General features: G+C 51.0%; 10 protein-coding genes across 10 annotated transcripts; 5 read left to right on the top strand and 5 right to left on the bottom strand.

Annotated features, from left to right (window-relative positions):
- Window positions 1-1403: 1403 nt before the first annotated feature.
- On the top strand, window positions 1404-4573 carry NCS57_00309800 (Protein HIR; the record flags this gene model as incomplete). Its single annotated transcript, XM_053053112.1, has 2 exons — window positions 1404-4413; window positions 4467-4573. 2 exons carry the CDS (start codon window positions 1404-1406, stop codon window positions 4571-4573), a joined length of 3117 nt encoding a protein of 1038 aa, XP_052918358.1.
- Window positions 4574-5728: 1155 nt separating this feature from the next.
- On the top strand, window positions 5729-6576 carry NCS57_00309700 (uncharacterized protein; the record flags this gene model as incomplete). Its single annotated transcript, XM_053053111.1, has 2 exons — window positions 5729-6229; window positions 6286-6576. The coding sequence occupies 2 exons, from the start codon at window positions 5729-5731 to the stop codon at window positions 6574-6576; spliced, it is 792 nt and encodes a 263-aa protein (XP_052918357.1).
- Window positions 6577-6678: 102 nt separating this feature from the next.
- On the top strand, window positions 6679-7158 carry NCS57_00309600 (uncharacterized protein; the record flags this gene model as incomplete). The annotated part of the gene is made up of 1 exon (XM_053053110.1): window positions 6679-7158. One exon carries the CDS (start codon window positions 6679-6681, stop codon window positions 7156-7158), a length of 480 nt encoding a protein of 159 aa, XP_052918356.1.
- Window positions 7159-9633: 2475 nt separating this feature from the next.
- Window positions 9634-11228, top strand: NCS57_00309500 (uncharacterized protein; the record flags this gene model as incomplete). The annotated part of the gene is made up of 5 exons (XM_053053109.1): window positions 9634-9720; window positions 9783-9812; window positions 9863-10171; window positions 10228-10905; window positions 10962-11228. 5 exons carry the CDS (start codon window positions 9634-9636, stop codon window positions 11226-11228), a joined length of 1371 nt encoding a protein of 456 aa, XP_052918355.1.
- A 663-nt stretch (window positions 11229-11891) lies between these two features.
- On the bottom strand, window positions 11892-13337 carry NCS57_00309400 (Mannose-1-phosphate guanyltransferase; the record flags this gene model as incomplete). Its single annotated transcript, XM_053053108.1, has 3 exons — window positions 11892-11918; window positions 11969-13219; window positions 13272-13337. 3 exons carry the CDS (start codon window positions 13335-13337, stop codon window positions 11892-11894), a joined length of 1344 nt encoding a protein of 447 aa, XP_052918354.1.
- A 443-nt stretch (window positions 13338-13780) lies between these two features.
- NCS57_00309300 (uncharacterized protein) lies at window positions 13781-14367 on the bottom strand (the record flags this gene model as incomplete). Its single annotated transcript, XM_053053107.1, has 2 exons — window positions 13781-13932; window positions 13986-14367. The coding sequence occupies 2 exons, from the start codon at window positions 14365-14367 to the stop codon at window positions 13781-13783; spliced, it is 534 nt and encodes a 177-aa protein (XP_052918353.1).
- A 2692-nt stretch (window positions 14368-17059) lies between these two features.
- Window positions 17060-17437, bottom strand: NCS57_00309200 (uncharacterized protein; the record flags this gene model as incomplete). The annotated part of the gene is made up of 2 exons (XM_053053106.1): window positions 17232-17437; window positions 17060-17177 (listed from the first exon to the last, which is right to left on the bottom strand). Exons 1-2 carry the CDS (start codon window positions 17378-17380, stop codon window positions 17060-17062), a joined length of 267 nt encoding a protein of 88 aa, XP_052918352.1. The 5' UTR covers window positions 17381-17437.
- A 2000-nt stretch (window positions 17438-19437) lies between these two features.
- On the bottom strand, window positions 19438-20057 carry NCS57_00309100 (uncharacterized protein; the record flags this gene model as incomplete). Its single annotated transcript, XM_053053105.1, has 3 exons — window positions 19438-19584; window positions 19633-19820; window positions 19871-20057. 3 exons carry the CDS (start codon window positions 20055-20057, stop codon window positions 19438-19440), a joined length of 522 nt encoding a protein of 173 aa, XP_052918351.1.
- A 268-nt stretch (window positions 20058-20325) lies between these two features.
- NCS57_00309000 (YCII domain-containing protein) lies at window positions 20326-20832 on the top strand (the record flags this gene model as incomplete). Its single annotated transcript, XM_053053104.1, has 3 exons — window positions 20326-20498; window positions 20550-20605; window positions 20654-20832. 3 exons carry the CDS (start codon window positions 20326-20328, stop codon window positions 20830-20832), a joined length of 408 nt encoding a protein of 135 aa, XP_052918350.1.
- A 536-nt stretch (window positions 20833-21368) lies between these two features.
- NCS57_00308900 (uncharacterized protein) lies at window positions 21369-25196 on the bottom strand (the record flags this gene model as incomplete). The annotated part of the gene is made up of 7 exons (XM_053053103.1): window positions 21369-21493; window positions 21553-23306; window positions 23370-23506; window positions 23691-23926; window positions 24152-24302; window positions 24355-24697; window positions 24754-25196. The coding sequence occupies 7 exons, from the start codon at window positions 25194-25196 to the stop codon at window positions 21369-21371; spliced, it is 3189 nt and encodes a 1062-aa protein (XP_052918349.1).
- Window positions 25197-26380: the final 1184 nt, after the last annotated feature.

Below are 26380 nucleotides of genomic sequence, written 5' to 3'. Positions count from 1 at the left end.
ATGTTTAAAAGGATGCTGACGTTCAAGGGTGTTCCGAAACATGGCTGGGCAATTCGCCAACACTCGTTGAACGAAGAGCGGTCAGACCAAAGGGCGCCTCAAAGAGCAGAAAAAGGGGAATGTAACTTTGTGTGTGCCCACCATGGACAACTCTTACGCCCCAGAGGCTCCTCGAGGAAATGCTGCAACCCAGACAAGAGCATCGACTGGCACAGATCCGGCCGCTCCACCGGGAGGGGGTGGTCTGAGATGATCATGATTTCAAAATGGTGTTTCCCTCGACGCCCTCAATCACGGGCAGCCTCTAGGATCCATTCCAAAGGGGTCCCATTGCGACCCAAGGACAAACACAGAGAGTGGCACTTGTCGCCCGGAGGCGCTTCTGACCGGTCAAGAACATGTGATCCAAGGGCATTGATAGGGCGATTCTTGCATCCAACCATCTCGCACATTTGCCAGGGGGCAAAGATTGGGGGATGACTACGGTGCAACTCGACGAGGAGCAACAGGAGAACCTTGTGATTTCCGATGCTTGGAAAAATGTCCGTGACACGCCATCTGAGCTTTGACCGCACTGGAATCAGAAAAGAAACGTGAATGGACAAGAGGCCGCATCGTGGGATTGGCCCGGAGGAGTTGAACAAAGGGACTCGGTGAAGGAAACTTACACGGGGACGCGGCAGCTGGAGGGGGATTAGCGCATCAAAGTTGCTCCGGGTTGGCCAATCAGGTCGGTTCTACGGTTTATTTTGGGGAAGGCATGGTCCCCAGTGAATCGGTGGGAGCTTGTCCAATGACTTTGTGCTATTGGTGGTGCGCGCGAGTCAAGAAATAAACGAGCACCAGGACGACAAGCAACTCGAGCTCTATTAAGGCTGTGACGTTTCTGATGACTGGAGCTATATAAATACACTAGAATAATAGTCAACTGCCATAAAATGATTTATATATTTTGAATACTTTTATCTGTTACATCATCAACTTGTTATGTTTTATTGTCACCGCTGAGCAGCACGAGCCGACGCCTGTTCTGCTGTGCCATTTTCCCTTACGTGACCCCCCGGCCGTGCCCCAGTCTAACCGGCTCGACCTTGCCCAATGACTGCCTGCCTTTGCGGGTGCTTGGAGGCAGGAGCTGACCCTGGCTTTTTTTGATTGACGGAGCTCGAAAAACGCGACAGCGCGTCACATCCAACATTCAACTCCAACTTTAGCATCACCATCGCCAATTATCACCCAACGCTCTCCACGCATTTCACCGATTATCGCTATCGCATCGCAATCAAATTGATCGCGGACCCGAGACAAATCACCTCTGACATCGATCCCGATCCCGCCGTCCCTTGGCTCAAGGGTACCTCCCATCGCGATCGTCTCTCGGGCATGTAGCTCGCCCTTCCAACATGCACATCATCAAGCCTTCATGGCTAAGCCATAGTGGCGAGCAAAAGGACTTTGAGGTCTACAGCTGTCATGTTTCTCCCGACGGGAAACGTCTTGCGACAGCAGGTGGCGATGGACACGTGCGAATCTGGTCGACCGAATCCATCTACAATGCCAACAACTCCGACTACAACAAGCCACGTCAGCTTTGCCATATGAGCCACCACCTTGGCACGATTCACTCGGTTCGATTCTCGCCTAACGGGCGCTACCTTGCCAGCGGCGCCGACGACAAGATCATCTGTGTGTATCACCTCGACAAAGGACCTCCTGCGGCGACGTTTGGCACCAACGAGGAACCCCCGGTTGAGAATTGGAAGACGTACAAGCGCTTGATTGGCCACGACAATGATGTCCAAGACCTCGCGTGGTCCTACGACTCCTCGATACTCGTCTCCGTTGGCCTTGACTCCAAGGTGGTCGTCTGGTCCGGTCATACCTTTGAGAAGCTCAAGACACTGCCCGCCCACCAGAGTCATGTCAAGGGTATCACCTTTGACCCTGCTAACAAGTTCTTTGCGACCGCTAGTGACGATCGGACCATCAAGATTTTCCGATTTACCTCGCCTGCGCCCAACGCGACTCAGCATGACATGGTTAACAACTTTGTCCTCGAGACTACGATTAGTGCGCCGTTCAAGAGCTCTCCTCTTACAACATACTTCCGACGTTGTTCTTGGTCCCCTGATGGCAATCACATTGCCGCCGCCAATGCTGTGAACGGACCCGTCAGTTCTGTCGCTATCATCGAGCGGACGAGATGGGACAGCGAGATCAACCTGATCGGCCACGAGGCCCCTACCGAAGTCTGCATGTTTTCACCGCGACTTTTCCATACAGTAAAGCCGGACGCGAACGCAGCATCTAACGGTAATACTGGGTCGCTCGTGACGGTTATTGCATCGGCCGGTCAGGACAAGACTCTGAGCATCTGGAATACAAATACATCAAGACCCGTGGTTATTCTTCAGGACCTTGCGGGGAAGTCGATATCCGACCTTGCATGGACTCCGGACGGCCAGACCCTGTACGCTTCGAGTCTCGATGGCAGCATCGTGGTTGCCAAGTTCTCCGAGGGTGAACTGGGCTGGGTTGCGCAGCCTGAGGAGAACATTAAAGCCCTACAGAAGTATGGCGGTTCGAGAAAGGGAATGGGTATCGCAGAAGATGTCGAGGGTCTCTTGCTGGAGAACCAGAGCAAGGCGGGCGAGTCGCGAGCTGTCGAATCGAGGATGGGTGCGCTGATGGGCGATTTTTCCGAATCGACCAAAGAGTCGACACCAGTCACTAACGGTACCAAGCCAAGCGCAGCTTCAAAGCCGACGACAAACGGTCAGACAGAACCAGAAAAGGAGCCAGAAAAGCAGCCAGAAGAGACAGCGGACAAGACTGCCGAGCGAGTCAAGGAGCTCAAGTCACGAGTCACCATTGGCAAGGACGGTAAGAAACGAGTGGCACCTCTGCTGGTATCCTCATCGGGAACTGGACAATCATCACTACCCCAGACGCAGCTGGTTGGTACGACTACTACCAATAAGACGGCTCAGAACGATGCGCCAACTACTGTCCTCGACCTCACCAAGCCATTCGATGGGCTGCCCAAGGGGGGCATTGCTGCGATGCTGCTTGGTAACAAGAGGCGTATGAACGTCGAAGGCGATGAGGAGGATGAACATGTCTCAAAACGAGCAACAACCGGCCCAGTCCCTATTGTCACGAATGGCCCCGACGGCGCCGAACCCGCCACCCTTGCGCCTGTGCAGAATGGTGTGGTCCCGACGCCCGAGTTCCTCCGACCAGCCGTCTTGAATCCTTCTATCGCTTGGGCCTCGGTCAGACTGGCTGTGCCCAAGGTGAGGTCTCACATTCTGCGGCCGTTGGAGAGAGGCGTTCTCCAAGGGGACAGCTCTCTGGAAGACGCAACCAAGGTGGCAGAGAATATCATTCTGGAAGCCAAGAATGACGCCAACCCAAGGGATCCCTCGCATGTCATGGTCACTAAAAGGGGCGCTCTTATCTGGGAAGAATTCCTACCGCGAGCTATCATTCTGGTAACAGCAACTAAGCATTTCTGGGCAGTGGCCTGCGAAGACGGGTCCATTCACACTTGGACACCTGCAGGAAGAAGGTTACTCAATCCGATGGTCCTCGAGTCGCAGCCTGTCATCCTCGAAGCTCGCGATCACTGGCTGCTCTGCATCACGGCCGTTGGCCTCGCCCATGTCTGGGACCTCAAGACACAAACCTCGCCTCATCCTCCGGTCTCCCTAGGTCCTCTCCTGGATATTGCTACAACCTCGCTTAACCAGCACAGCGCGACGCCGGGTCCAGGAATCACGTCGGCGCATCTCAACACCACCGGTCACATTATCGTCACATTGAGCAATGGCGATGGCCACTACTACGCCCGAGAGATGCACATCTGGCAACGTCTCAGCGAAGCCTGGTGGGCTGTTGGCTCTCAGTATTGGAACTCCAACGACTCCTCCATTTCCGCCCTGCAGTCTACCGCCGTGGGTCCGAACTCGAAGGAAGGCAAAGACAAGGATCCTGGCAAGCCTACTGTGTCATCAGGCATCATACCATTCCTCGAGCGACATACAACCAACGAGTTCCTCCTCAAGGGCAGGTCCTACAGCTTGCAGCGTATCATCAAGATGCTCGTGCAGCGCAAGGAGGCTGAGAATCTGGAGAGCAGTGTCAGCATAGCGCATCTGGAGAACCGAATCGCAGGTGCCATGCAACTAGGAGCGCAGGACGAATTCCGGCTCTATCTGTTCATGTACGCCAAGCGACTGGGTGCCGAGGGTGCCCGAGGCAAGGTGGAGGAACTCCTCAACAGTCTCATGGGTGGCATCCTTGATGATGATGAGCAGAAGAAAGACAATGCCCGTGGTTGGTTCAGCAAGGAGGGCGATCTGTGTGGTTGGGATCGAAAGGAGCTACTCAAGGGTGTGGTGATGATTCTCGGTACGTTCATTGTAGGCGTTTATACATGGAATCAAGGAGCTAACAGGGCATAGGCAAATACCGTGAGCTACAACGATTGACGGTTCAATACGCGAGGGTGCTGGATATCAGCCCAGAGGACGGCTCAGTAGACGTGGAGTCGATGGACGTGGAGACTTGAGAGGAACTATTGTAACCTGTACCAGTATAGCTGCCTCTCTGTCTATTTGGTCAAAGGGGCGGATGAGGCTTGTTTTCTGCTTGGGCGAGGCCGGCGTTCGGGATGCATCTATTGGAGAGGATGCTTGTGGGCGATTTCAGGCTGGGGACACGGGCGGTAGGATATCGCTGATTGTTGATACAAGGACCAGTTGAATTTTAAGACGGCTTCTTCTTTCTTCGCAGAAGGGGGTTTCCAGGTAATCGAGCGTAGAAGCATGGAATCACTGTCGCTTCTTAGCACTTCGTCCCCGCGTGATCAAGGACAGGCCAAGAACCTCTGCCTCGCTATCTCTTCAGAACACCTGCCTCAACCTGGCACAACAGCTTGCATGCATCTTGATTCAAGCCTCTGCCTGCTGTGAGGTATGTCGCACTCGCCGCGTCATTGAGGTTTTTGCTGATCAGTGCTGCAGGTGCAGGCTGTTGTTCCTTGACGGCGATTCGCCCTGAACAATTGCCCGCTCCATGCTCTTCTCTCCTTTCTTTCTTTCACACTCACACATCTTCAACATTGCCCCTTCAATGATCATCTTCCAAATCAAGTTCGAATAAGCCAACTGCCTCCTGCTGATGTCTGAATGAGCGGCCTGCTATTGTTCATCTGAGATCCCCCGGACAATCTCCTCCGACTTCGGATATTTTCTCCCGCTTCGCTCCTGTTCTCGGCCTCAAGATCGTGGAGTTCCTGCCTAAACCTCATATCGAACAACCACGAGCGGGATCTCGGTCAAGACTGGCACTGCTCGCAACTGCCCCCTCAAGCCCGCGGTCACATGCATCTTCATTCTCGCCTGAGGCTTCACCTACAATAAGGTCGAGGATCTTATTCTTCTTCCCCCTCTTTCTGTTCTCGTCATTTATTTATCCTTTTGATTCATCATTCTACTTCATTCAACCTTGAATTGAAACAATCTCCGCCTTCGGCACGTCTGAGACGTCAACCTGATACTTTTTCCCCACGCTCCTTTTTCATTTTCCCTTCTCTGAACTCCTTTTCGTTCCTTCTTTTCTCTGCCCTCTCGGTCTGCTCCCTGTTCGTACCTTTGACCGTACGCCTACTCCTCTCACCACTTGAACTCGAACAAACCGCCTGAACATCGAATCGGCCTTCAACATGGCGAAGTTTCATCTGTCCGCCGTGCTATGGGCATGGATCATGGTCCTTGTCCAGTTCACATCGCCTGTACGTGGCATTTCCTCGCCTCCGTCTGCTGAGGGGGCTCCTCGGGCCGCCTTGGTAACCCTCGCCCACGACTACGACCTCGACGCTATGCTCTTCACCATGCAGCAACTCGAAGAAAAGTTCAACAACCGATACCAGTACCAGTGGATCTTCTTCAGCACCGAAATGCTCGGTGATGACTTCAAGGAACTCACGTCCAACGCTACCAATGCCACCTGCATCTACGAAGTCATCCCCAACGAGAACTGGGTCATTCCCGGATGGACCGATCCATCTCAGGTTCCGAACTCGCAGGAGAACAACATGGAAAACGGTACCGAAACACGGAAGCCGATTGCCAACATCCGCCAGATGAATCGCTGGAACTCGGCCCCGTTTGCCAAAGAGAGACGTCTTCGTGACTACGACTGGTTCTGGAGAATTGAGCCCGGCGTAAGTGGCAGTCCTGGTTTACGGGCTTGGAATAATTAACTTATGGCGATTTCTAGGCCCAACTGACCCAGGACATCCCCTTTGACGTTTTCCGTTTCATGCGAGACAACGGCATCGCCTACGGATTCAACCCGGCCATCTTCCAACGCACCAACCTGCGAGACATCTCCCCTCGGATCAAGTCATTTGTCGACAAATACCCGGATCTCCTGCACGAAGATGCCGACATGTCGTGTCTTCTGGGTAATAAGTCGGACCCAGCGATGCGACCTTGTGATTCGGATGACGACATTGACGACCTTCTAGAGGATGAGGACAAGAGTGGACTGAAGATGCGCATCGCCTAGAAGGACCGTCTCGGCCACGAAAACAACCCAGACTCTGGAGTGTCACGGAATGGCGAAGTCGATGAGGACGCTTCATCGTTCAGTGTGTGCTTCGCTTCTTGGATGACTGAAATCTCTGGAAGCAACCTTTACCCGACGTTTGAGATTGGATCTCTGGCATTCTTCCGCAGCGAGAATCACATCGCCTTTGTTGACCATCTCGGCAGTGAGAGCAACTTGGGGCATCACCAAGTTGGCGATGTTTCACTCGGTTCCCTGAGCGCTAGCTTGATGCTGCCCAAGCAGAGTGTCTGGAACTTTCGCAATCACCTCGGACATGGACCAAGCCCTGCCCAAGCGACTCCGTACCCCGAGAGCAGCGCCAACGCCAACATTGACTCGGTCAGCTGGATGGTCTGGAGCTACGATCCCATGGAGGCAAAGATCGCATTGCTTGCCGATTGGGAAGTGATTATTCAAGACTTGATGCAGCAGGCAGAGAAGCCCGGATTGAAGTCCGGTCGCACGACAGTGCTTGATGAGGGAAACCTGGTGGCTCGTCTACGGTATGGACTACTCATATGCATTGAGGTGACGATTTGAAGAGAGATGATTTGGGTGAGAGAAACAGATGCGAGCTATTGCACAAGCTGGATGGACGATTGGGGATCAAGGAGTGATATGTCTAGCAACAGCTGAGTACATTGTCTCGCAGGCCGAGAAGGCACAAATAGAGGTTTGTTACCTTTAGCTTTGAGGGTGCTTCTGAGTAGGATGGTTCTGAGTGAGCGGTGAGTGATGGATGGTACAGTATCATGCGGTATCACGGGTATTTTGTCACTGGATCATATCACAAGATCATATATCTTGAAGCTAAGACGTTGAAGATGACCCAGGGCACACCAAGTTAGTCCAGTCCCGTGCAACGACGCGTCTGTACTAAGCCGCAGTTTGTGTCACTAAAAGACTGAATTAATTGCCGTTACGGATCTTGCATCCTCCAGGCATGGTTGACGTCAAAAACGGTGGCTACGTGGCTGGGTCGCGTCAAAGCCATGCGCGCTCTACGTCACCAGGCATGACGTTGAGGCAGACGTTGGACGAAAAGGAAGTTGACAGAAACGGATTACGCCATGACTAGTGTATCAAGGAAAGGTGATTTAATAAAAAGCAGAGCTCGTAACAATAGATTCATCCCCGCGTATTTGTATCAAATCAATGACGCACGAAACAATGAGCCCGGCTGTTTAGCGGAAACTCGGCCTCGACCCAAGAGTGAAAGTGGAGGTTTGTGGGGTTGGGGATGAGGATCGGCGCCGGAGACGGGATCGGACCCGGGGGAGGGGGGGAGGGGGGGAGATGCTTGTGAAGCCGAGGAGATGAGTTTGATGAAAAAGTGCGGAGAAGGAAAATATGTTTGGACATGTGCTGGGTTTCCAGGTTGGTTTGGCGTGAGGAGGTGGTGAAGCTAAGCTAATGGGTGGAGATGTGTTGTATATTTGACGAAGGAGCGGAGTGTCTAGCCTTGACGAGAGATGCACCTTACCGTATAGCGGACTATCAGACTGGAAAGAGATCTCACCTGGTTCCAGACCGTGGATCAAGGCGATGCTCGTGCGCGCATATCCATCAGCCCAGCTCAGCCCAGCCATCCCACACCGACACGGGTTCACATGTTGTAAGGTCACTCGTAAAAGCATGGACACACCCTGATGCCCTCTTCTTTCTCGAGCTATTTCCCCGCTCAATAGTGGGAACAGGGGTAAGGTAGCTAAGCCTTGCTTTGACTCCCACCGCTTGACGGGGTTCCAGTTTTGTCTAGACGACGAGATGAAGCTCCAGCAATGGAGTCTTTCAAAGATGTTCAATACGAGTTTCTTAACACGCCGGTTTCAAAGACACGAGAGCCTAGGTAAAGCTTTTTTTTTCTTTAGTTCCTAACCCGGCTGGAGAAAGAAAAGACATGGGGTGCATCCTAGTGGATAAGGGGTCAGGGGCACTTTTGGGAATTGTGACAGGGGTTGGTTTAAGGTGCTTGGTTGGGTTGTATGCAACCATTTATTTAATTGTTCAATTAGAGAGAAGCATAATTAGACATTTAAAAAAAGGAGGAAGCGAATAATAGAAGCTGTTAGAGTAAAAAAAGGGGTTATCCAATTGTTGACAAGTTGCATGAAGAGCTTCTTGTGCTGAAGAAACAAGAAACAATGGAAGGAAGCAGCTGTGCCCCTGTCCTGCCCTGTCAGGCCCAGTCCCCCCCGCCACCAAAAGAATAGTGGAGAAAAAATGGGAAAGGGCACACCACATGCGTTCCTGCCCTTCTCAGCCTGCCTTACCGTACTTCTACCCCCCGTTTTTTGCTCTCCTTTTTTGCTCATTGAATGACAGGGGAAAAGGACTTGGTTGGTTCGGTGCACTTTCCATGCTTGTACTTTTTCTTTCTTGGCATTTTTTTTCTTCTTCTTCTGGACTCTTGTTTCACTCCCCCAGGGTGTGTCTCTTGTCCTATGCAGGTTTCCTTTTTTGAGGATCCTCCTCCCCGCCTCTTTTCCCTCTCCTTCCTTCTTTCTCCCTTGCTTCGAGTTTCCTTTTTCTCTCCTCTCTTCTCTTTATTTCTAGTTAAACTCGGTGCAGCTTGATTTACGACATCTTTTTCGAGATTGCGAGAAACCCTTTGAGCACGGACACGCAAACGACGCCGAGAGACGACCGAACCCCTCGAAATCTTGGCTCCCGAGCCTTGGCAGCACGGCACGCGCTTGCGATCGCGGAGGGGCCTCGACCAAGTCTGAGGAGAAAGAGGAGCTACAGCTATTGACGTCAATTGAGCGACGCAATTATTCGAGGGGCGCGAAGAAGACGGGAGACATCCATCGACCAGCAAGCAAAGTCACAGAAAGCCGCTTTCGTTGTTGCTGTGTCGCATTGCGCCTTCGGCAACTACCGTCGCAAGTTGGGTCGTCGCGGTTTCAGGCGCATTTCACTCCTTTAAACCCAAGGTCGCCGAGGAGATACACCTCTTTTTCTTTCTTCTACAGCATCGCGTTTGCGTTACCTTGGTTCTATCGAGCTTGAACCATGGCGATCCTCCAGTTTCCTAAAGCTCCAGCTGCGAGCCAGGGCACCTTTCTGGGACTCACCAAGAAGCAATGGTCGCTTACAACAGTATGCTCAAGCTCTGCCAGCTTCTTGGCTGTGGAATTCTTTTGCGCTGACTCCTGTTATAGCTGACCTTTCAAAATTCTGCCCTCATCTTGGTACGCGATCAAGCTCTACAGCTGTACAGGCCGGTGCTAACGACTTACAGATCATGCACTACTCCCGCATGATGCCTCCGACCGGCGACCACCGCTACTTTACCTCGACCGCCGTCTTCCTCAACGAGATCATCAAGCTCGCCGTGTCCCTCTCGCTAGCCATCTACGACACCTCCAAAACCTTGGCTCCCACGACACCAGCCACCGTCCTGTTTGAGCAAATCTACAACTCGGTCTTTGCGGGCGATGGTTGGAAGCTTGCCCTAACGGCTGCGTTCTATACCCTTCAGAACCTGCTGCAGTACGTGGCTGTGGGAAACTTGGATGCCGTGCATTTCCAGGTGCTTTACCAGCTCAAGGTTTGTTGCTGTGCTTCACAATGCGCCATTAGAGCACGGAATTGACCGACTACCAGATCCTCATCACGGCCCTCTTCAGCGTCGTTCTTCTCCGTCGACACCTCGGTCCCAAGCGCTGGTTCGCCCTCATCATCCTCACCCTTGGTGTCTCGGTCGTCTCTCTACCGCAAGGCAGCTCCTCGTCCAGCCCCTCCTACGTCCCTCTGCGCCACATGACGGACCACTTCTTTCCCCGCTCGCTCCACGAACTCGGTCATGTCCCTAGTGATGGTTCTGGAAAACTGGCCAAGCGATCTGCGACCTACCAGGGCATCGACAATGACCTGCCTCCTCTTGATCCCCTCATGAACTATTCGGTCGGCCTTACTTCTGTTCTTGTGGCTGCCACTGTGTCTGGTTTGACGGGTGTCTACTTTGAGAAGCTCCTAAAAGAGAGCCCAACACAAGCTAGCGTCTGGATTCGAAACGTGCAGCTGAGCTTTTACTCGATCTTCGCTGCGGGACTGGGTGGTGTCATTTGGCAAGACGGAGAGGGCATCAGCGAGCATGGCTTCTTTGAGGGCTACAACTGGGTCGTCTGGACTGCCGTTTTCCTCCAAGCTGCAGGCGGTATACTGGCGAGCGTGGTGATTCGCGATGCCGACAACATTGTCAAGAACTTTGCGACAAGCATCAGCATTGTCATTAGTTTCTTGATTAGCGTCTTGGTGTTCCACTTTGAAGTGTCTCTAACGGTAAGTTCTCTCAGCTGGAATGGTGGCGCCATAGTCGGTACTGATATCCGGTATAGTTTATTATCGGCACTTCCCTTGTTCTCCTCTCTACCTGGATATACAATGCCTCGGACCGCGTCATTCGTCGCCCTCCACCAATCCAGATCCACACATTTGAGAAGGCGGCCATTGAACCCTACCAGACGCCTCGCAACATGGCGGCAAACCGGCTGAGCGTTAATCCACTGGACTTTGAGGGTCCTCTTGGCTTGACCACCAGCAGACCCAGCAGCCCAATGCTGCCCAGAACGCCGAGCCGGCTCAACATCAAGAGAGAGGAGTGATCTCCATTACCACTTGATAACGAATTTGACTATTTGACTTCAAGTGAGAAACCAGTCTCGCTCGGAAAGTCACATCTCACGAACTCAAACGAAGACACGAATGATACGCAACCTTGCAGCACTACACTACGGGTACCTATATATAGCCTGGATCTCATTGGTACATTTCTCGGATAGATAGAGCTATTTTACCTCATACAGTCGGGACAAGAGGAGGGGTTGGCTGGCGTATTGGACGCTTGACCGTTTGGGGCAAGGCAGGGAGTAAGCAGAAGGATACAGGACGTCGCCCCTGGAGAGGGGCATGGTACGGACGAATACCCCTGGATGGAGACTTTGGATCTTGGAGGGCGTGAGAAGAGGAATAGTGTATAGCACGACTCTCAATGGAGACGACTTGGACGGAATACACGCCCATGTTGCTTTTTCTGGTATACTCACTTGATCTATCATGTGCCGCTTTTACTGTGCGCCAACTGAACTGAAACACCTTATATGCTTTCATGTGCTGGTCCTGGCTATATACCTCCTCCATTACGTGCTGTGCTGCAGCTTCAACAAGCAAAGCAGATAGCATCCTAGGCTTTTATCATGCATCCATTGTCAAAAAGGACAATGTTTCTGCATGTGTCTAATGTGATGGGTGTACAGGCAGTACTGGGCTTACATGATGACTTCATTAGCGACATCCTATTTTCTGTTAGCATTGGTCCATAGTCATCATGTTGTAGGTAGCGTACCCTCTTAAGCTCCTTGTACGGCAGGCAGACACAGTTCTGAACGCGCACCTCATCGCCGACACCACAGTCCTTGCCCAGGATGGTGATACTCTGGACCTTGACTCCGTTCTTGATGATACTCGTCGAGTGGCTGCCAACAGGGGTAGGAGTACCCTCGACACGAGCCCAGGCACCAACGCGGCTACCCCAACCAATAATGGAGTACAGAACGCAGGCGTCGTGCTTGATCTCAGAGTCCTCGAGGACAATGCTCTCCTTGACACGCGCGCCGGCGCCGATGTGGACTCGGGGTCCGATGCTCACGTTGGGACCCAGCTTGGCGGTGGGGTGGACATCGGCGGTAGGGTGGATGAAGACGGGGGGCACGATGTTCGCGCTGGGAGGGGCGAGCTCGTCGCTCAGCTCAGACTGGGCAGCCTTTTGGAGGTAGAGGGCGTTGGCGGGGACAGCTGAGCCGGCTGTCTTGATCTGGCGCCAGAAATCCTTTGTCTCATACACAAAGAACTGTTTGTTGTCGGCCATGTCACTGAGGATATCCTGCTCGAGACGGATGACCTCGCTCTTCTTCTCCTCATCCTCGTCGTCATTGTCGGGGAGGATGAAGCTGTTCTCGAGGTTGTCGGACGAAGGGTACGACACCAGACGGGAGGGGCGGTCGAGGCGGCGCTTGATGGCGGAGCGGATCGAGGGGAAGATGGCCTCGGTGGAGAAGAGGTACACGCCGGCGTTGATGAGGTTGCTGATGCGCGACTCGGGCTTCTCGACGTAGTGAAGAACACGGCGGGTGTGGGTGTCGGAGACGATGCAGCCAAAGTTTGTGGCAGCCTCGTCGCTCACGCGGGTACCGAGGATAACAGCCTCGGCGTCCTTGTCGTTGAAGAGCTTGAGCATCTCATCGAGAGGGAACGAGCAGCAGACGTCGGCGTTGAGGACAAACAGCCTCTCGGGACGGCCCTTGAGGATGGCATCTCGGAAGTGGTACAGACCACCAGCGGTACCAAGAGCCTCGTACTCGCGGAGGTACTTGATAGTAATGGCGGGGAATTCCTTTGAAGAGTCCTTGATAAAGTCGCGGAAGACGGACTCGTCGTAGTAGCCGATGATGTAGACCTCGTGGATCTGCTTGTTGGGGACGCGCGCGATGGACGAGAGGCAGTGCCAGATGATGGGGTGGCCGGCGACCTCAAAGAGGGGCTTGGGGACGTCGAGGGAGAGAGGACGGAAGCGCGTGCCTCGGGAAGGACCACCGACCTGTAGGAGTTAGCTGTTTGTTGAGGTAAAGAGTCAGGAGGTGAAGCTATACCAAGATGACGGCCTTGGTGGCGCCCTGATCCTTGGGGCGATGCGCCAGAGGAACGTGGAGAGACATGATGCTGTAGATTTGAAGAGGAGATCAGGAGCTCGTGAGGAGTGAGAAACAACAATCTCTGAGGAAGATTGAAGAGCTGTTGCTGGCCTGTTTTTGTTTTGTTGGTGTTGGCGCGGGATGAGGGGAGGAGGGGACACCCTGGAGAAATAAAGGCGGTCACCAAAAGGGAAATCTCAACTAAATTAGTTGCCAAAGGGAGGAGGGGCCTTCTGCACGTGTAAATAGGGGTATTGTGCCTACCCTACACTGTGGGGGAGATGCCAGGGACCAGTATCAGCTGTCCTTTATATGTGGGTAATAAAGAAGAAAAAGAACGACGATATGGCTAATTGAAGAGATCTATAGTAGCTAGAATATTAGAATATGTCTAAGTGCATTTGATACAAATTTTGTGTTGAATATTTAAAAGGAGTTAGACCTTGTTTCCCCTAGCCACAAGCGTGTCAATAGCGGCCACGCCCCAGACACCTATTCCACAGCTCTTCAAAACAGCACTTGAGAACAAGACCAATAGCTGTTACTGTTGCAGTTACGCCTGCTCCGACTGCGATGCCGATAATTTGGGCTTTTGATAGGCCTGTGCCAGCGAAATTATCTTGTGAAACATTAATTAACAAGACCATGAGAGGATTTGTTGTTACAACTCACCGTCGTCATCCTTGTCTTTGTCCTCACCCTCCTCGTCGTCGGTCACATCTATAACGGACTCATACCCCGTTGGTATGTCATCCTTCCTCAGCGGGTGGTTCATTTCTTCGCAAAAGTCGGCAAATATCTCAAAGGCCTCCAAAGACTCTTCCTGCCCGCAGTGTGACCAAACACACTCCCATGTCGCTGTGATTATGGCCTTGTACGGACTCGTACAGCATTCACCGCTCGCGTAGTCGCAATTGTTGGCAAAGTTGTTTGGATATTCGGTTCCGTTGTAGGAGAGACATGTAATGGCGCAATCGGGGTATTCGTCGTATGTGGTGTTGTGGATTGTGCCGTAGACGACGGGGAGCAGGCCGAGGATGAGAGATGATAGCATCATTTCAGCGGTTCAAAGAAGTAGAAGACTCCGTGGTTGAGTTTATGGCTTTAGGAAGGAGAGAAAAGGGTTCGTCTTTTGACGCTTTTATCACCGGTAGAAGCAGGCTCTGATCCCTTTAAGCGCCTACAACGTCTGCAAGGGCGCAGCCGAAATCAGGCTACGAATAGTCAATTGGGACTTTTGACACAACCGCAGGGGCTTGGTAGGGTACCGTACAGCTGAAGGTGCCTGGGAGGGTGCCCCGGGGGCTTGGATGAACGGCCGCGGCGATTGACCAGTCGGCTCGGCCCGTGTGAGGCTTGGATATCTGTTGGGGAAAAGGAACATAGGTGAGTGACGAAAGAATCGAGGCTCGGTTTATTTTGATTTGTTTATTGTCTGCGTTGTTACGTTGGCAGCTACGGCTGCGGTGTTGCCTTGACGGGCGAGTTTGTCTGCTGTCGTCTTCTTATATCACTGCAACTTGAGCACCATTCACCACCCGCATACAAACTCAGAGTCACTGATAACCCTCAGTGAAGAATAATAGCTGAATATTAGGTGAGTAGTGAGAAAAATCATAAAACTATCCTCCAAAGTGACGGAAGAGGGGGTTCTGGGCGCCCCCGAAATCGCTAAACACTACGGTTGTGTGTTGAAGAACGCTTTGTTGCCATGGAAACAGCTAGGTGGTTGCCCTTTCAAGTAACTAAAAAGGATGTTTGAGAAGTTGATCGTTGGTCAGTTGTCGAAGGTGGCTGGGGAGGTCGACGAACCTCACTACCAGTCGGCTGAGCCCAGCCATGGCTTTTCAACCTGCGGCCACCCACCCTGAGAACGGAACCAATGATACACATCATTCTGGCTGACTGAATTTTCACAAAAGTGCATGTCACTCGGGAAAAGCCTGGTCTGAAGGAGTCATCAACTGGCCGCAGCAGCCCAGAGCTGAAAACCCCCTGGTGCTGTGTTATGCAACTTGTAGTAGTATTGCATTGCGAGGCTTGCATTGCCGCAAGAAAACTGGATAAAATTGGAGTGTCTACAACTGAATACGAAACTCGTTTTATCAATGTGTGTTGAAGGAGTAGAAGGTTTCGAAAACATTCTGACATGTCGCAGGGCAAGCACTGAATACGAACAAGGGATTGCATGAGCCCAGGCTGACATCATCCAGACATTCTAGACTGGTTGATTGCAAGGCGCTTGCAGAACTTCGGATCTTCCGAGCCTGGTTTGCCTTGATGTGCTGGCCATCAGGCTGTGCCGCAAGGTGGGAGGGTTCTGCAGCCTGACACTCATGGAGGCCATGGTTGATTGCGCGCGTGCCTGGATATTCGTAAGCATATTATGCCTTGTTGTTCTTTAGCAAAGTTAGGATGGTTGGTTGGGGAGCCTCAAAGTCTCGTCTTTGAGGGCAGCAACGAGACTCCTGAACTCCTTCTGATCAAGCTGGCTGGTCATGCCTCGTGAATAGTTTGGAGAGTCTTGGTAGGGGAGTAATTGATTCTTAATCATATTAACCAAATTATTAGTTAATAAGGTGATAACATAAAACCAAGTGCAATTCCAAGAGAGTGACAGGGACTGGGTTTTAGGCAGTGGTCGCGATTGATACGTGTGTGTAGGAGGCATCAAGGTCTCAATCCTCTGATGCTGGCGGTGGGCGACATCGAAAATACAGCGCAGCCAGTTAGACGCAGCAACCGGACGGCGGAGGGTTGCAGGTTGCAGTCAATCAGGGCCGTACCCTTGGCATAGGTGAAAGTTAAGCAAGATAGAAAACCCTAGAAATGCAGCGAGTTCATCTTGTGCCTTGAAGTCGAGTTCTTAACCCGATTACCCACCAGGGAAGATAATTCCTTGCCTCCCAGATACCCTGCAACTTACCTAAATAAACACTCAGTGTTTTAGCCATCGAGCGGATTTCAGAATGAGGACATAATAAAAATATACGAGAAATAGGCCGAAGTGATGAAGGGTAATTGGATAATCAAACCAAGCAGCCGATCTCCTGACAATACACACATGAGTCTTGTTCATTGGTAGAGCGATGAAACTAGTAATCCAAATATTGATAATTGACGTGGAAACTCTTGAGTTGCAATATTGTATGAGGAGAGTTACAACGGCCCTTTATTACTCCCCGTTCTCCAAAGGCACGGCGCTTGACATGGATGTAGCTACTAAACGACGGGGGAGATTTGAAACCACTGATGTATTGGAGTAGGGTTTTCTAGCCAGTATAGTTGTTTCTGATGGCCTGATGGTTGAAATCCACTAGAATATTCCTCAGGATATGCCCTTCCAAGGGGTGACTGGTATTTCTATCGATATCATTTGGTTAGCATAACACAATATCTGCAAATTCTCAAGCACTCAGCACTGGTGGCTTGTTTCTTTCGACATGGATGTCTATCGAAGCTGAAATCGGCAAGATGAGAGCTTTTACGGCCATGTGTCGTGATGTTCAATGATCCCATCAGCACACCAGGACTCGATCCGGCTCCCCTGTCACCAAGACATAATTCAACAGCACAAAGGGCTCTGTCGGAACAGCCGAGTTCAATTTCGCAAGCTATCGAGCCCTCTTTTCGGGACTATGAGTAAATAGACTACTTTTCCATGTTGCTGTCGCTTTCTCAATGCTTCGATCGTGTACGTGAAATGTAATCATCGAGTCGCAGAGTCTCGCAGGAATGTATCGCCTCTACTTGCTCGCAGCCTTTTCGCCTGACGATTCGGTCGCGGGTGCGGGCTTGCCTCCTCGGTAGAACCACCAGAATCCGACTCCAACGGCAACAGCGCCAAGGGCAAGCAACTTGTTCCTGGGAAGATCAATTAACCGATAAGTTCTTCGATGGATCGAGGCCCAGACTTACTGGTCACCTCTCGGCTTTGGCTCCTTCGCCTCGTAAGGGTGCGGGTCGTCCTGACGAACAGCGCTCGATGTGCGGAGACCGCGTTGAACCGCGGGGAGGGGTCGAAGAGCGACCACAGAGCGAGCGACGCGGCTTCCGAGGGCGGACATGATGCTGGAGCTGTTCAATTGAGGTTGAGACTTTGTGTGTTTGTGAGCTTTCGACCCCGCAGATCAAGGAGAGAGCCGAACTGTTGAGGAGGTTGGGGTGTTGCTCTTTAAAGGAGGTGAAAGGCGGGAAATTTCATGGCGTCATGGATGCGTATGCGAGGCGTTTGAGTGAGATTATCCAGGTTTCGCAACAGGTCACTAAATGGTATTTGGAGAAGCAGAGAGGCAGATACACAAGCAGCCACGATACAATCGGGATACATCAGCAGTACCTGGACCCTGTCTCACTCAACCCCGGATTTCCCCCAGACGGTAGTCCCGCGGGGTGTGCTGCTACCCCTGGATGAAGAGGCCGTTTCTGACTGGAGGAGGAGCTCCCTTGCATCCTGGATGACCCGAAATGCGGAGGTGAATCGACTGATCAGGGTTGCATTGAGTGTCTAACCGAGGGAATTGGGTGTTTGTCGAGCGCGAAGAGAGAAGAAGAGGCTGGGATGCAGTGAGGGGCACTTTGTCTGTGAGGTACCAAAGTAAAGAAGTGACAAATTTACGATTACTTCAGGAATCGGTATGAGGGAATCTTATCATTCGAATGGAAGAGTATATAGCTAATGTGTGAATATATTCATGCTCGTTCTTGTTCACAGTTGTCTCTTTTGGGGAAGGAATCATTCTGAGCGTTTGACGATGCCAAGGACGAGGTTCAGCGACCGTCTTGTCTGCCCTCCTTACTCTCCCTACCTCGGGGCACGACACCAATCTTCTCCAGGCACCCAATCGGGTATTTCATATCAAGTTTATACACTGTAAATCACTGCTCAACAGGCCATGTCGTCGAGAACGGGTCCTCTCCATCTCGAACTGCCGAAAACCTCCACTCTCTAGCAGGGATCGTGCTCGCTCCCGCCCGCCGGCTCCGCAATCGACTCCACCGTCATCGTACCAGGGACGATGTTTCGACATGAGGGTTAACCTTTACCGAGCGACAAGCGGTGTACATCTTTGCTCAAGAATCGAGCAACATCATCATCGTTAACAAACCATTCATTTCATTGTGATGAGACTGAAGTCTCTCTGTTTCACTTCCCCTCCCTGCCCGTGTGCCGCTGATGAATTCTTCAGGCAACTTGAACCTAGCGAAGAGAACAGAAACAACCAGCTCGACCGAAATTCCTTCTCATCTCCTCCGAAATCATGCCACCGCGGCTGGACCTTTCTTCTGGTAGGACGAAGTTCCTCGTGATACTCTCTGAAAACAGCATCACGCACTTGTCTCCATCAAGGGGCTTCCCTGGGCAGTTGGTGTCCTTGTTACTGTGGTGGAAGCCATGTTGACTCGGAAGAAGATGACAAAAGGACCGACGGCAGGGAGCAGGCAACGAAGGGGCTAAGGCTGTTGTTTTTGTTGACTGGCCCACTTCCCTCCTCATGGAGAAGGCGAGCTTTATTGCGGCAGCTCTACAAGGCCGAATGGTGGAAAGGTGAGCCTCGCAGGCAAGATGCCACCCTTCATCTTTCCAGGAGAGGATAAATGGAAGGCCGTTATCCTCCCTATGGAAGAGGAAAGATGCTGTCTTGCCTGTAAGACTTATCTTTCCACAGTTTGATCTTGTATGGCTGTCACCAGACGAAGGTGAAGAAGAAGAAGGTTTTTGAAGTGTTGCAGTATTGTTATTGTGTTATCTCAATGACGTCTCCGCTATGTACAGGATCAAAGAATATAATAATGAACACATGATCGTAAAACCGTGTTATTGAAGAGTAATTTAACCTCATAGCGGTTAAATTACTTTTCAATGACCGGGCTTTACTATCATGCCATACATATGTTTATTATTGTGTTCTTTGATCTTGTGAACGGCGGACACGTTATTGAAATAACAACAAAAGAAACTTTGTCTAATATTAGATAATCCCCTTACTGTCTGAGATCATTACTATCAAATAACAGAGGGATATATTCATAAGAATTTGTTAAAATTAGCCAGTTATCCTCGGTGGGCAGTGTGTCAAAAGGTAAATGTGGTGTGCCAAGTATGCGTTCTCCTCTCAAATATCTACTGTACAGCAATAATATCCATCTCCAGGCTTGCACCCAGTGGCAGCTTTGTTGCCTCACAGGCGTTCCGAGCTGGCTTGTGAGGGAAATACTCGGCATACACCTCATTCACCTCTTTGAAATCATCCATGTTGCGAAAGTAGACCTTGTGTCTTGTTAGCAGGACGCATCGTCGCTAGCCTCAAGCACTCACCGTGACCTTGACGACCTTGTCCAGGCTGGAACCGGCTGCCTCCAGGACTGCCTGGGCATTCTGACACATCTTGTGCGCCTTATCGGCGGCGGTACCTTCGATCAACTTGCCTTGAGAGTCGGCTGGAAGTTGACCGGAAAGAAACACGAAACCATTTGCCTTGATGGCTTGGGAGTAGGGTCCGATCGCTGGCGACAGGCATCAGCACCGGGTTAGTGGAGTAATAAGAGACACTTACGATGAATAGCCTCAGGGCTAAAGACCGGCTGTATTATGGCCCGGAGCGGCATTGAGGAGGAGAATGCTCGACAAGGGTGCGTACTGGGCTGGCCGTGGATATGGAGATTGCTTGTTAGTCTGAGGGTCAGGGGGCGAAGGCTAGAAAGAAAGCTTCCAATGCGAAGGGAAGAGCAGCAGAGAGACATTATAATTAAAGAAGAAGAGTCTTACTCGCTGCAGTAAGCAAAAGCTACACGAGATAAATGGGAAACGTTCTCGTGGTTATCACGGCGTTTTGAAGTGGTCCGGAATCTCGCTCCGTTCGGTACGTACCGCCGGAATGACATCCCGCTCCTGTCCCGGAGGGAGACGGAAACCATTCCCAGCGAATAATAGACAGAGATAGATAAATAGAATGTCATATTTCCGACATTTGATTCAATAACCTACCCTCGGATCATCATCTAGACCATCATGTCAGCTTCTATCCTGCGTTCACTCGCCCGACCCTCCTCGGGACTGAGAGTCGGCCTTTCCACCCTTCACCAAGCACAACGCACTATGGCAACGGGTGTAGCGAAGAAAGAATGGCTTGCGATCATGCCTGATAAGCCTAATGTTTTGGAAATCAGAAAGAAGGTGAAAGCGTAAGTCGCTTGAGCCGCTTACAGTATCATAATTGACATCACGCCTCGAAGGACGCACTATGAAGGCATCAAACCATTGATCGCTTCCGGGACACTACCAGCGGGCGGTGAGTGACAGATAACTACAATCGTTATTATCTAATCGGCTTTGATAGGCGCCATTTTTGAGAAGCATCCTGCTGATGGAGAGCCGGCTCTATTCAAGGGGAGCGTTGTCGTCTATTCCGCCGAGAGCATCGACGAGGTGCACAAAATCATTGAGAATGATGTATACACCACCAGCGGCGTGTGGGACCTTGAAAAAGCTCAGGTCCTGCCAGTGACTCTAGTGTAGAGTCTACTCTTCGAAATGGATGTTACTGACCATCTGCCTTGTTACAGTATGTCCCAGCGGTTCGTGAGCCCCTTGGCAAGTGATTTCAGGTACAGAGAGTCTTGAAGCCTAGGACATAATGCTGTAATGATAGAAGACTCTTCAGTATGCAGTATTTAGTCCAGCCATTGAATAATACTTTTTATCAACCCTGATTTCAGCCTCTGGGTCTCACACTATCATTCTATTTTGCACACCTTCTTTCCTGCTGTACCTGACTCTATTTGAAAAGGTAGAAATAGTAACTTCTAATATATTCGTCCTTGAACAGAGATAGGGGAAATAAGCTGTTAAATAGGACTAGCTTAGAGATTATTATATTCGATATTAGTTCCATTAGACTACACTATGGCCATGCCGTCTCTATCTCTGTTAAAGACAAGTTAAACCAAATTGCTTTGTATTTCAAAATGCTACGAGAACTGGTATCTGAGCTCCGTGCAATGTCAAATAATATCTGTACTCTTTGTCTCTTCTTAATGACGATCTTCCCCTTCCTAATGCTCATTATGAGGTGCATCTTCATCAGAGTTGGTCTCTTCGGGAACTGACTCAAAATCATCATTTTCGTCATCTCGTTGACGAGGCCAGAGCAGCCTTCGTAGTGGCCTAGGCCAAATACCTATGCATAATAAGGCTATTTAATCTTGAGACAATACGGAAGAAAGTGATTGCACTTACCAGTACGCACGTTGTTGACGTGCTTTTGCATCTTCTGAACCTCATCTTCTCGCACGGAATAAAGATCCTCGATTCGAGTTTTCCAATAGCCGAATATGAAATCATGTAGAGACTTTTCCTGATAATCCTGCCGCATGACATTGGAGAATTCTTCCGTCAGGGTATCGAGGAGCTCAGCGTTCTTTCTCTCTTCCTCGGACTGTCGAATGTCTCTGGCGGTGCTGCGGTTGCAGTTCAGAATGGCATCGATGTAGTGGCCGTTCTTCCGTAACCCCTCGAGCATACAACAAGTGTGCGTCATCTCAAGCGCTTCAAATGTCAAGAGGCGAACAAGCTCCAAGGCTCGCGTCGACGGTTGCGTATTTGTGGTCTGCTCTCTTTTTCTCTGTTGTTTGACACTCGGTGTCGGAGTTGCTGTTGGGTCCCCAAACATGTCAAAGTCGAAGAGGAGCCTCTTGATGCTGTTGGTCTGGAATTCTTTTTTTTCCCGCACCCTGATCCCTCTGTAAGGGGTTGTTGGGTGTGCATGGGACTTGTAGAGGAGCTTGAGTGGTGAACAGCCGTCACCATCAAAGCTGCACCAGCAAACGCACTTGTCTCGATGGGAGTTCCTGGCGAATTGCCGCAAAAAGTCTGCGGCTAGAGACAAGTAATGATCTATGTCTTGTTGATAGTCAAGGTCGAGGTCAAGGCTTGACCCCATTTCAGCAGCGACGCGGTGGGCACCAGTTACATCAATGTTAAGTCCTAGTCCTAGAGGGTCATGAGGCTTCTGGTCAAGAAATCCATGTTGCCGGAGCCATGGCATGTTATGGAATGCCCCCAAGTCGCCGTTTAGCACGCGCTGGGAGAGGAAGTGATGGTGGGCATAAGGAAATGACCCCTGCCTTACGAACATAGGCGGCAGTCCTCTCTGATCGCATGTGTTGACGTGAATAAATCCGTGTTCGTAAAATATGGGGAAGAAGCTGAGCGACATGTTTCTAATGTGGTAGATGGTAGGGATCATGTTGTCGTTCATGGGCACTCGTATCGATGGATCAATGAACTCGCCCAACTCCTCAAGAGCTAGGCACCAGCGGGCTGCCATTACAAAATCCGGGATCGAAGGATCATGGTTCGATGTGATTCCAAACTTGGCTGCCGTTTCAGACAGTCGTCGGAGCCTTTGGGAGAGATGCCTGGCTATTACTGGTACAGCTGTTTCCGTATAGTTTGTAACAAGATCTTCCAATGTGTCGTAGCTGTTGCCCGGAAACAGAGTGTATCCTGCGTTAAGCAAAGTGTCCAGGGTGGAGAGATCCAAGTGTTTATAAAAAGAATAAGAATGATCATCAGATGTGAGCAGATTCCCGTTTGGCATTGGTTCATGGAGGAGCGCACGAGTATCGGTTTGGAGGAGTCTCGCCAAGCCTTGTGGCCAAGTTCTTGCAAGTTGGAGCGTCGTGTAGCCATAAGTTCTCTCAAACAACGAGGCTGGGGCGAGTTTGAGTTGGTATTCAAGCTCGGGCATAGACCTGGAGAGAATTGCCCAGGCCATTGGGGACACATCCGCTGCTTGCGATGCATAACTCATCAGAAGCGGGTGAATATAATCCAAGTTGGAACCGACAAGTAGTTTGATGACGGATCCGTCGCCAGGTTCGGTAGTATCCAGAAGGCATCTGAAAAAATCAAGCGCGACTGCCCTGTTCTTGTCGTTGTCCGGCAACCTAGATAGCAAGCCTTGCCACAGGCTGAAAAAAAAGAACATCCTGTACATAAATACCCATGTTAAAATTTGGGCCTGACGGCATGTAAATGAAGACCTGACCTACCACATCTCGGCACTCTGTTTGGCCATCTCCAGAGCACTCGCATCAGCAAGCCACTGCATCATGTCGAGTGCAACCCTGAAGGCTGCTTCGTCGTATTCTTCCCGTTGGCAAAAGCTGCTAATGTAAACTAGTAGGTGCTACGAGACGGTTAGTAGTTAATTTATTCACTCTTTACAAGGCCCGCTTTCGCCATCATCTATATCTGCCTAAATACCAGGAGAGGATGTAGTATAGGTGAGGTGGGATTGCACGCAATTACGATGAGAAAAACCGAAAGCCTTGGGCTATGTAGAATAGGACATGGAATTTATTTAGACTTACCATCCAGTACAGGACAGATACAGACGGATGGATATCATACGGCGATGCTGTCCCTCGCTCGAAACACGTTGTGATCTGCCTTCTCATATGCAGAAGCTTATCCACCATGGTCTCTTTTTGCCCGCTGACATGGGAAGTGGGTTTTGAAAGGAAACAGTCGGAAATGAGCCGCGACACAGGGCCTTCTTCGGCGAGGATGTGCACGTATCTCAAGCATGGGCTCAGACTGAAGCCCCCTGCCCCCGTCGTTAAGCACATGCTAACGTCGACCAGTGTTGAGAATAGGCCCCGAAGCTGAAGATGAAATCGCGCTCCAGCCTTCGTTGTGGAGCTCCGGCGGGCGAATTTCGCAAAGGGACAGCCGACATCATGCTCCGAGAAAGTAGTTTGCTCAAAATAGGCTCCCCGACTGACCGTAGAAAGAAAGTCGTCCCTCCTTTTGGGTCGTGGGGGACACTTACAATGCCTTCGACGGCGGCGAGGTTGCGGAACTTCGTTGATACTCCTAGAGAACTCGGGAATAAGATTAGTGTCAGTTGCGTACAAGTCACAAGCCTGCTTGAGAGAGCTTGGAGGAACTCGTGAGCCTAGCGTTGTCATAAGCAGGGCATTCTAATAGCTGAAGATTAACTTGTGCTGTTTGGTAAGTGATAAAGACCCTAACCTGGTTGTGAGACCCTGTACGCACAGAGTTGGCTGAGGCGGCATTGATCTGGAGACTGAGATCCCTCATCATTCCAACAAGGAGCTGAGTATTTTGAAGACTTTCCCTGATATCACCACCAACAGAATCTAATTGGTTGGCTGAACGGGTTGAAAACGCCTGAACCTCGGCTCTGGTTGAGACGAGGCTGTTGCTGATATCAGAAAACTCTCGCCGAGATGTGGCCTGAATGCTGTCGAGCTGGGTTGAATTGGCTTCAACGGCGGCTTTCAACTCGCTAGCACTGGAATTGGTGATCGATTGGAGAGTCTTCAAGGCATCGGCCTGCGAAATTTCTAGGTCCCTGGAAAACTCAGTTAGCCTAGATAAGTCTTAACTCTGGCGATGGCGCAAAGTTACAGGTCTGCTGTCTGCAGGGCGGTCGTGAGGATGCCCAACAAGGATTGGACACTCTGACGAGCCCCCTCGAGCTTGCTTTTCTTCATGGGATAGATCGCCGCCCGATACGTTTCCTTCATCTTTCCCTTGATGATGCTCGAGGTGTTGACCGGGATGCCGACCTCTGTTAACACCTCTTCCAGGCTTCGGAGTTTCGCCTCAGCCTGTCCAAGGTGTTCGAGGAGTGACTTGGCATTCTCCGGGCTGTCGGTTTCGATTCGAGCAATGGTTTGTTCGAGTGATTTGAAAACGGCGAGCAACGATCGAACCTCATCCATGCCATCGTCCACGTCCCGTTGCTGCCCTCGGACTGTGTCAGCATACTGGACGAGTCCTTGGCAGACCTGAATGCCCAGGGAGATGATGCCGACGGCGCTGCCGGCGACGGACAAGGGGTCGCCCATAGACAAGGTTTTCGAAGGTATTTCGCAAGAAGTTGTTCAAGAGCTGCCCTCGCAGCAGAAAACCTGCGATTCCATCGACAGGAAAGAGTTGGGGGAGGGAAAAAGCATCTCGCATTTGCGATATTTCAGAGCCTGATCTGCCCAACAAGGCCGCCTGGGCGCACCGAGTGGCGCAGAAATCAGGCTGCATGAAGAACCTCTGGGTACCTATCAGAGCGCGTTACACTGCGTCTTAGGCTTACAATGACAATTCATTGCAAACGCCCAACATGGGCAGTCGGAGTCAGCTTCAAAGAGGAAAAGAGATGATAAGATGAGTTGCCACAACTCAGCGTCTCTTGAATTTCAAATGACTGAGTTTATGAAAGGCAAGCCCTTGTTGGAGCCTCTCCAATTAGTTCCGCGTGTTAACAGGACGAGTACTCAGTGCCTTGGCGGACCATGTGTTGGCCGATGTGCTTCGCCTTCATGGAGCCACACGACCAATAGGACGGACGACAAGGCATATCAGGTCAGCATTGTTTTACGCTCAAGGGCTGAACCGTTCGGCTTCATTGACCAGAGGCTGCGGGATGTTGCCATTGACTGTTGTACGGTTGCTCAGACGTCGAAATCGACTCGAAATCTTTATCTAAACAAACTTAAATGAGTTGGAGATAGTTAATGCCGTAAAACGAGGAAAAGTTTATTCTACTATAATCAACCTTAGAACTTTTAGAATAGCTAGGTAGAGTATCAGATCATACTGACATAATAAGTGCCTAGTCTTTTCTAATCTTTAGGTGTGGGTCAATGATCTCGCAGAGGTGGTCAGAATTGAGACAACCTTATTGTAAAAGTTGGGAATAGTTTCATTTGGGGACTGGCGTGGGATCCATCTGTAGGATCAAATCCCAGCAGATTGTGGCAGGTCATCAACTTTTTTCAACCAACAAGACAGCAGCCCCGGCAGTTGCGACGCACAGAGCAGCAGTCGTCATCTCCGACATTGGATCAAGGCTGATTCTCCATTGTTTCAGCAGGGTAGCAGCTGAGCGGGCCAGGCAAGAGATTGTTGGACAGCAAGGCTGACTGCAGATGACAAAGGGAAGCCAAGCCCCGTTGCTAGTGCTGATTGACTACGACGACGATGACGGGAAATCCTGTTGCAGATCCTACCAGAGTCAAAGCATGACTCCAACGGC

The sequence above is a fragment of the Fusarium keratoplasticum genome, chromosome 2 (genome assembly GCF_025433545.1).
Source record: "Fusarium keratoplasticum isolate Fu6.1 chromosome 2, whole genome shotgun sequence".
Taxonomy (NCBI): Eukaryota; Fungi; Ascomycota; class Sordariomycetes; order Hypocreales; family Nectriaceae; genus Fusarium; species Fusarium keratoplasticum.
Note: the sequence above shows the minus strand (reverse complement) of the source record. Positions and strands in the feature narration are given on the sequence as shown.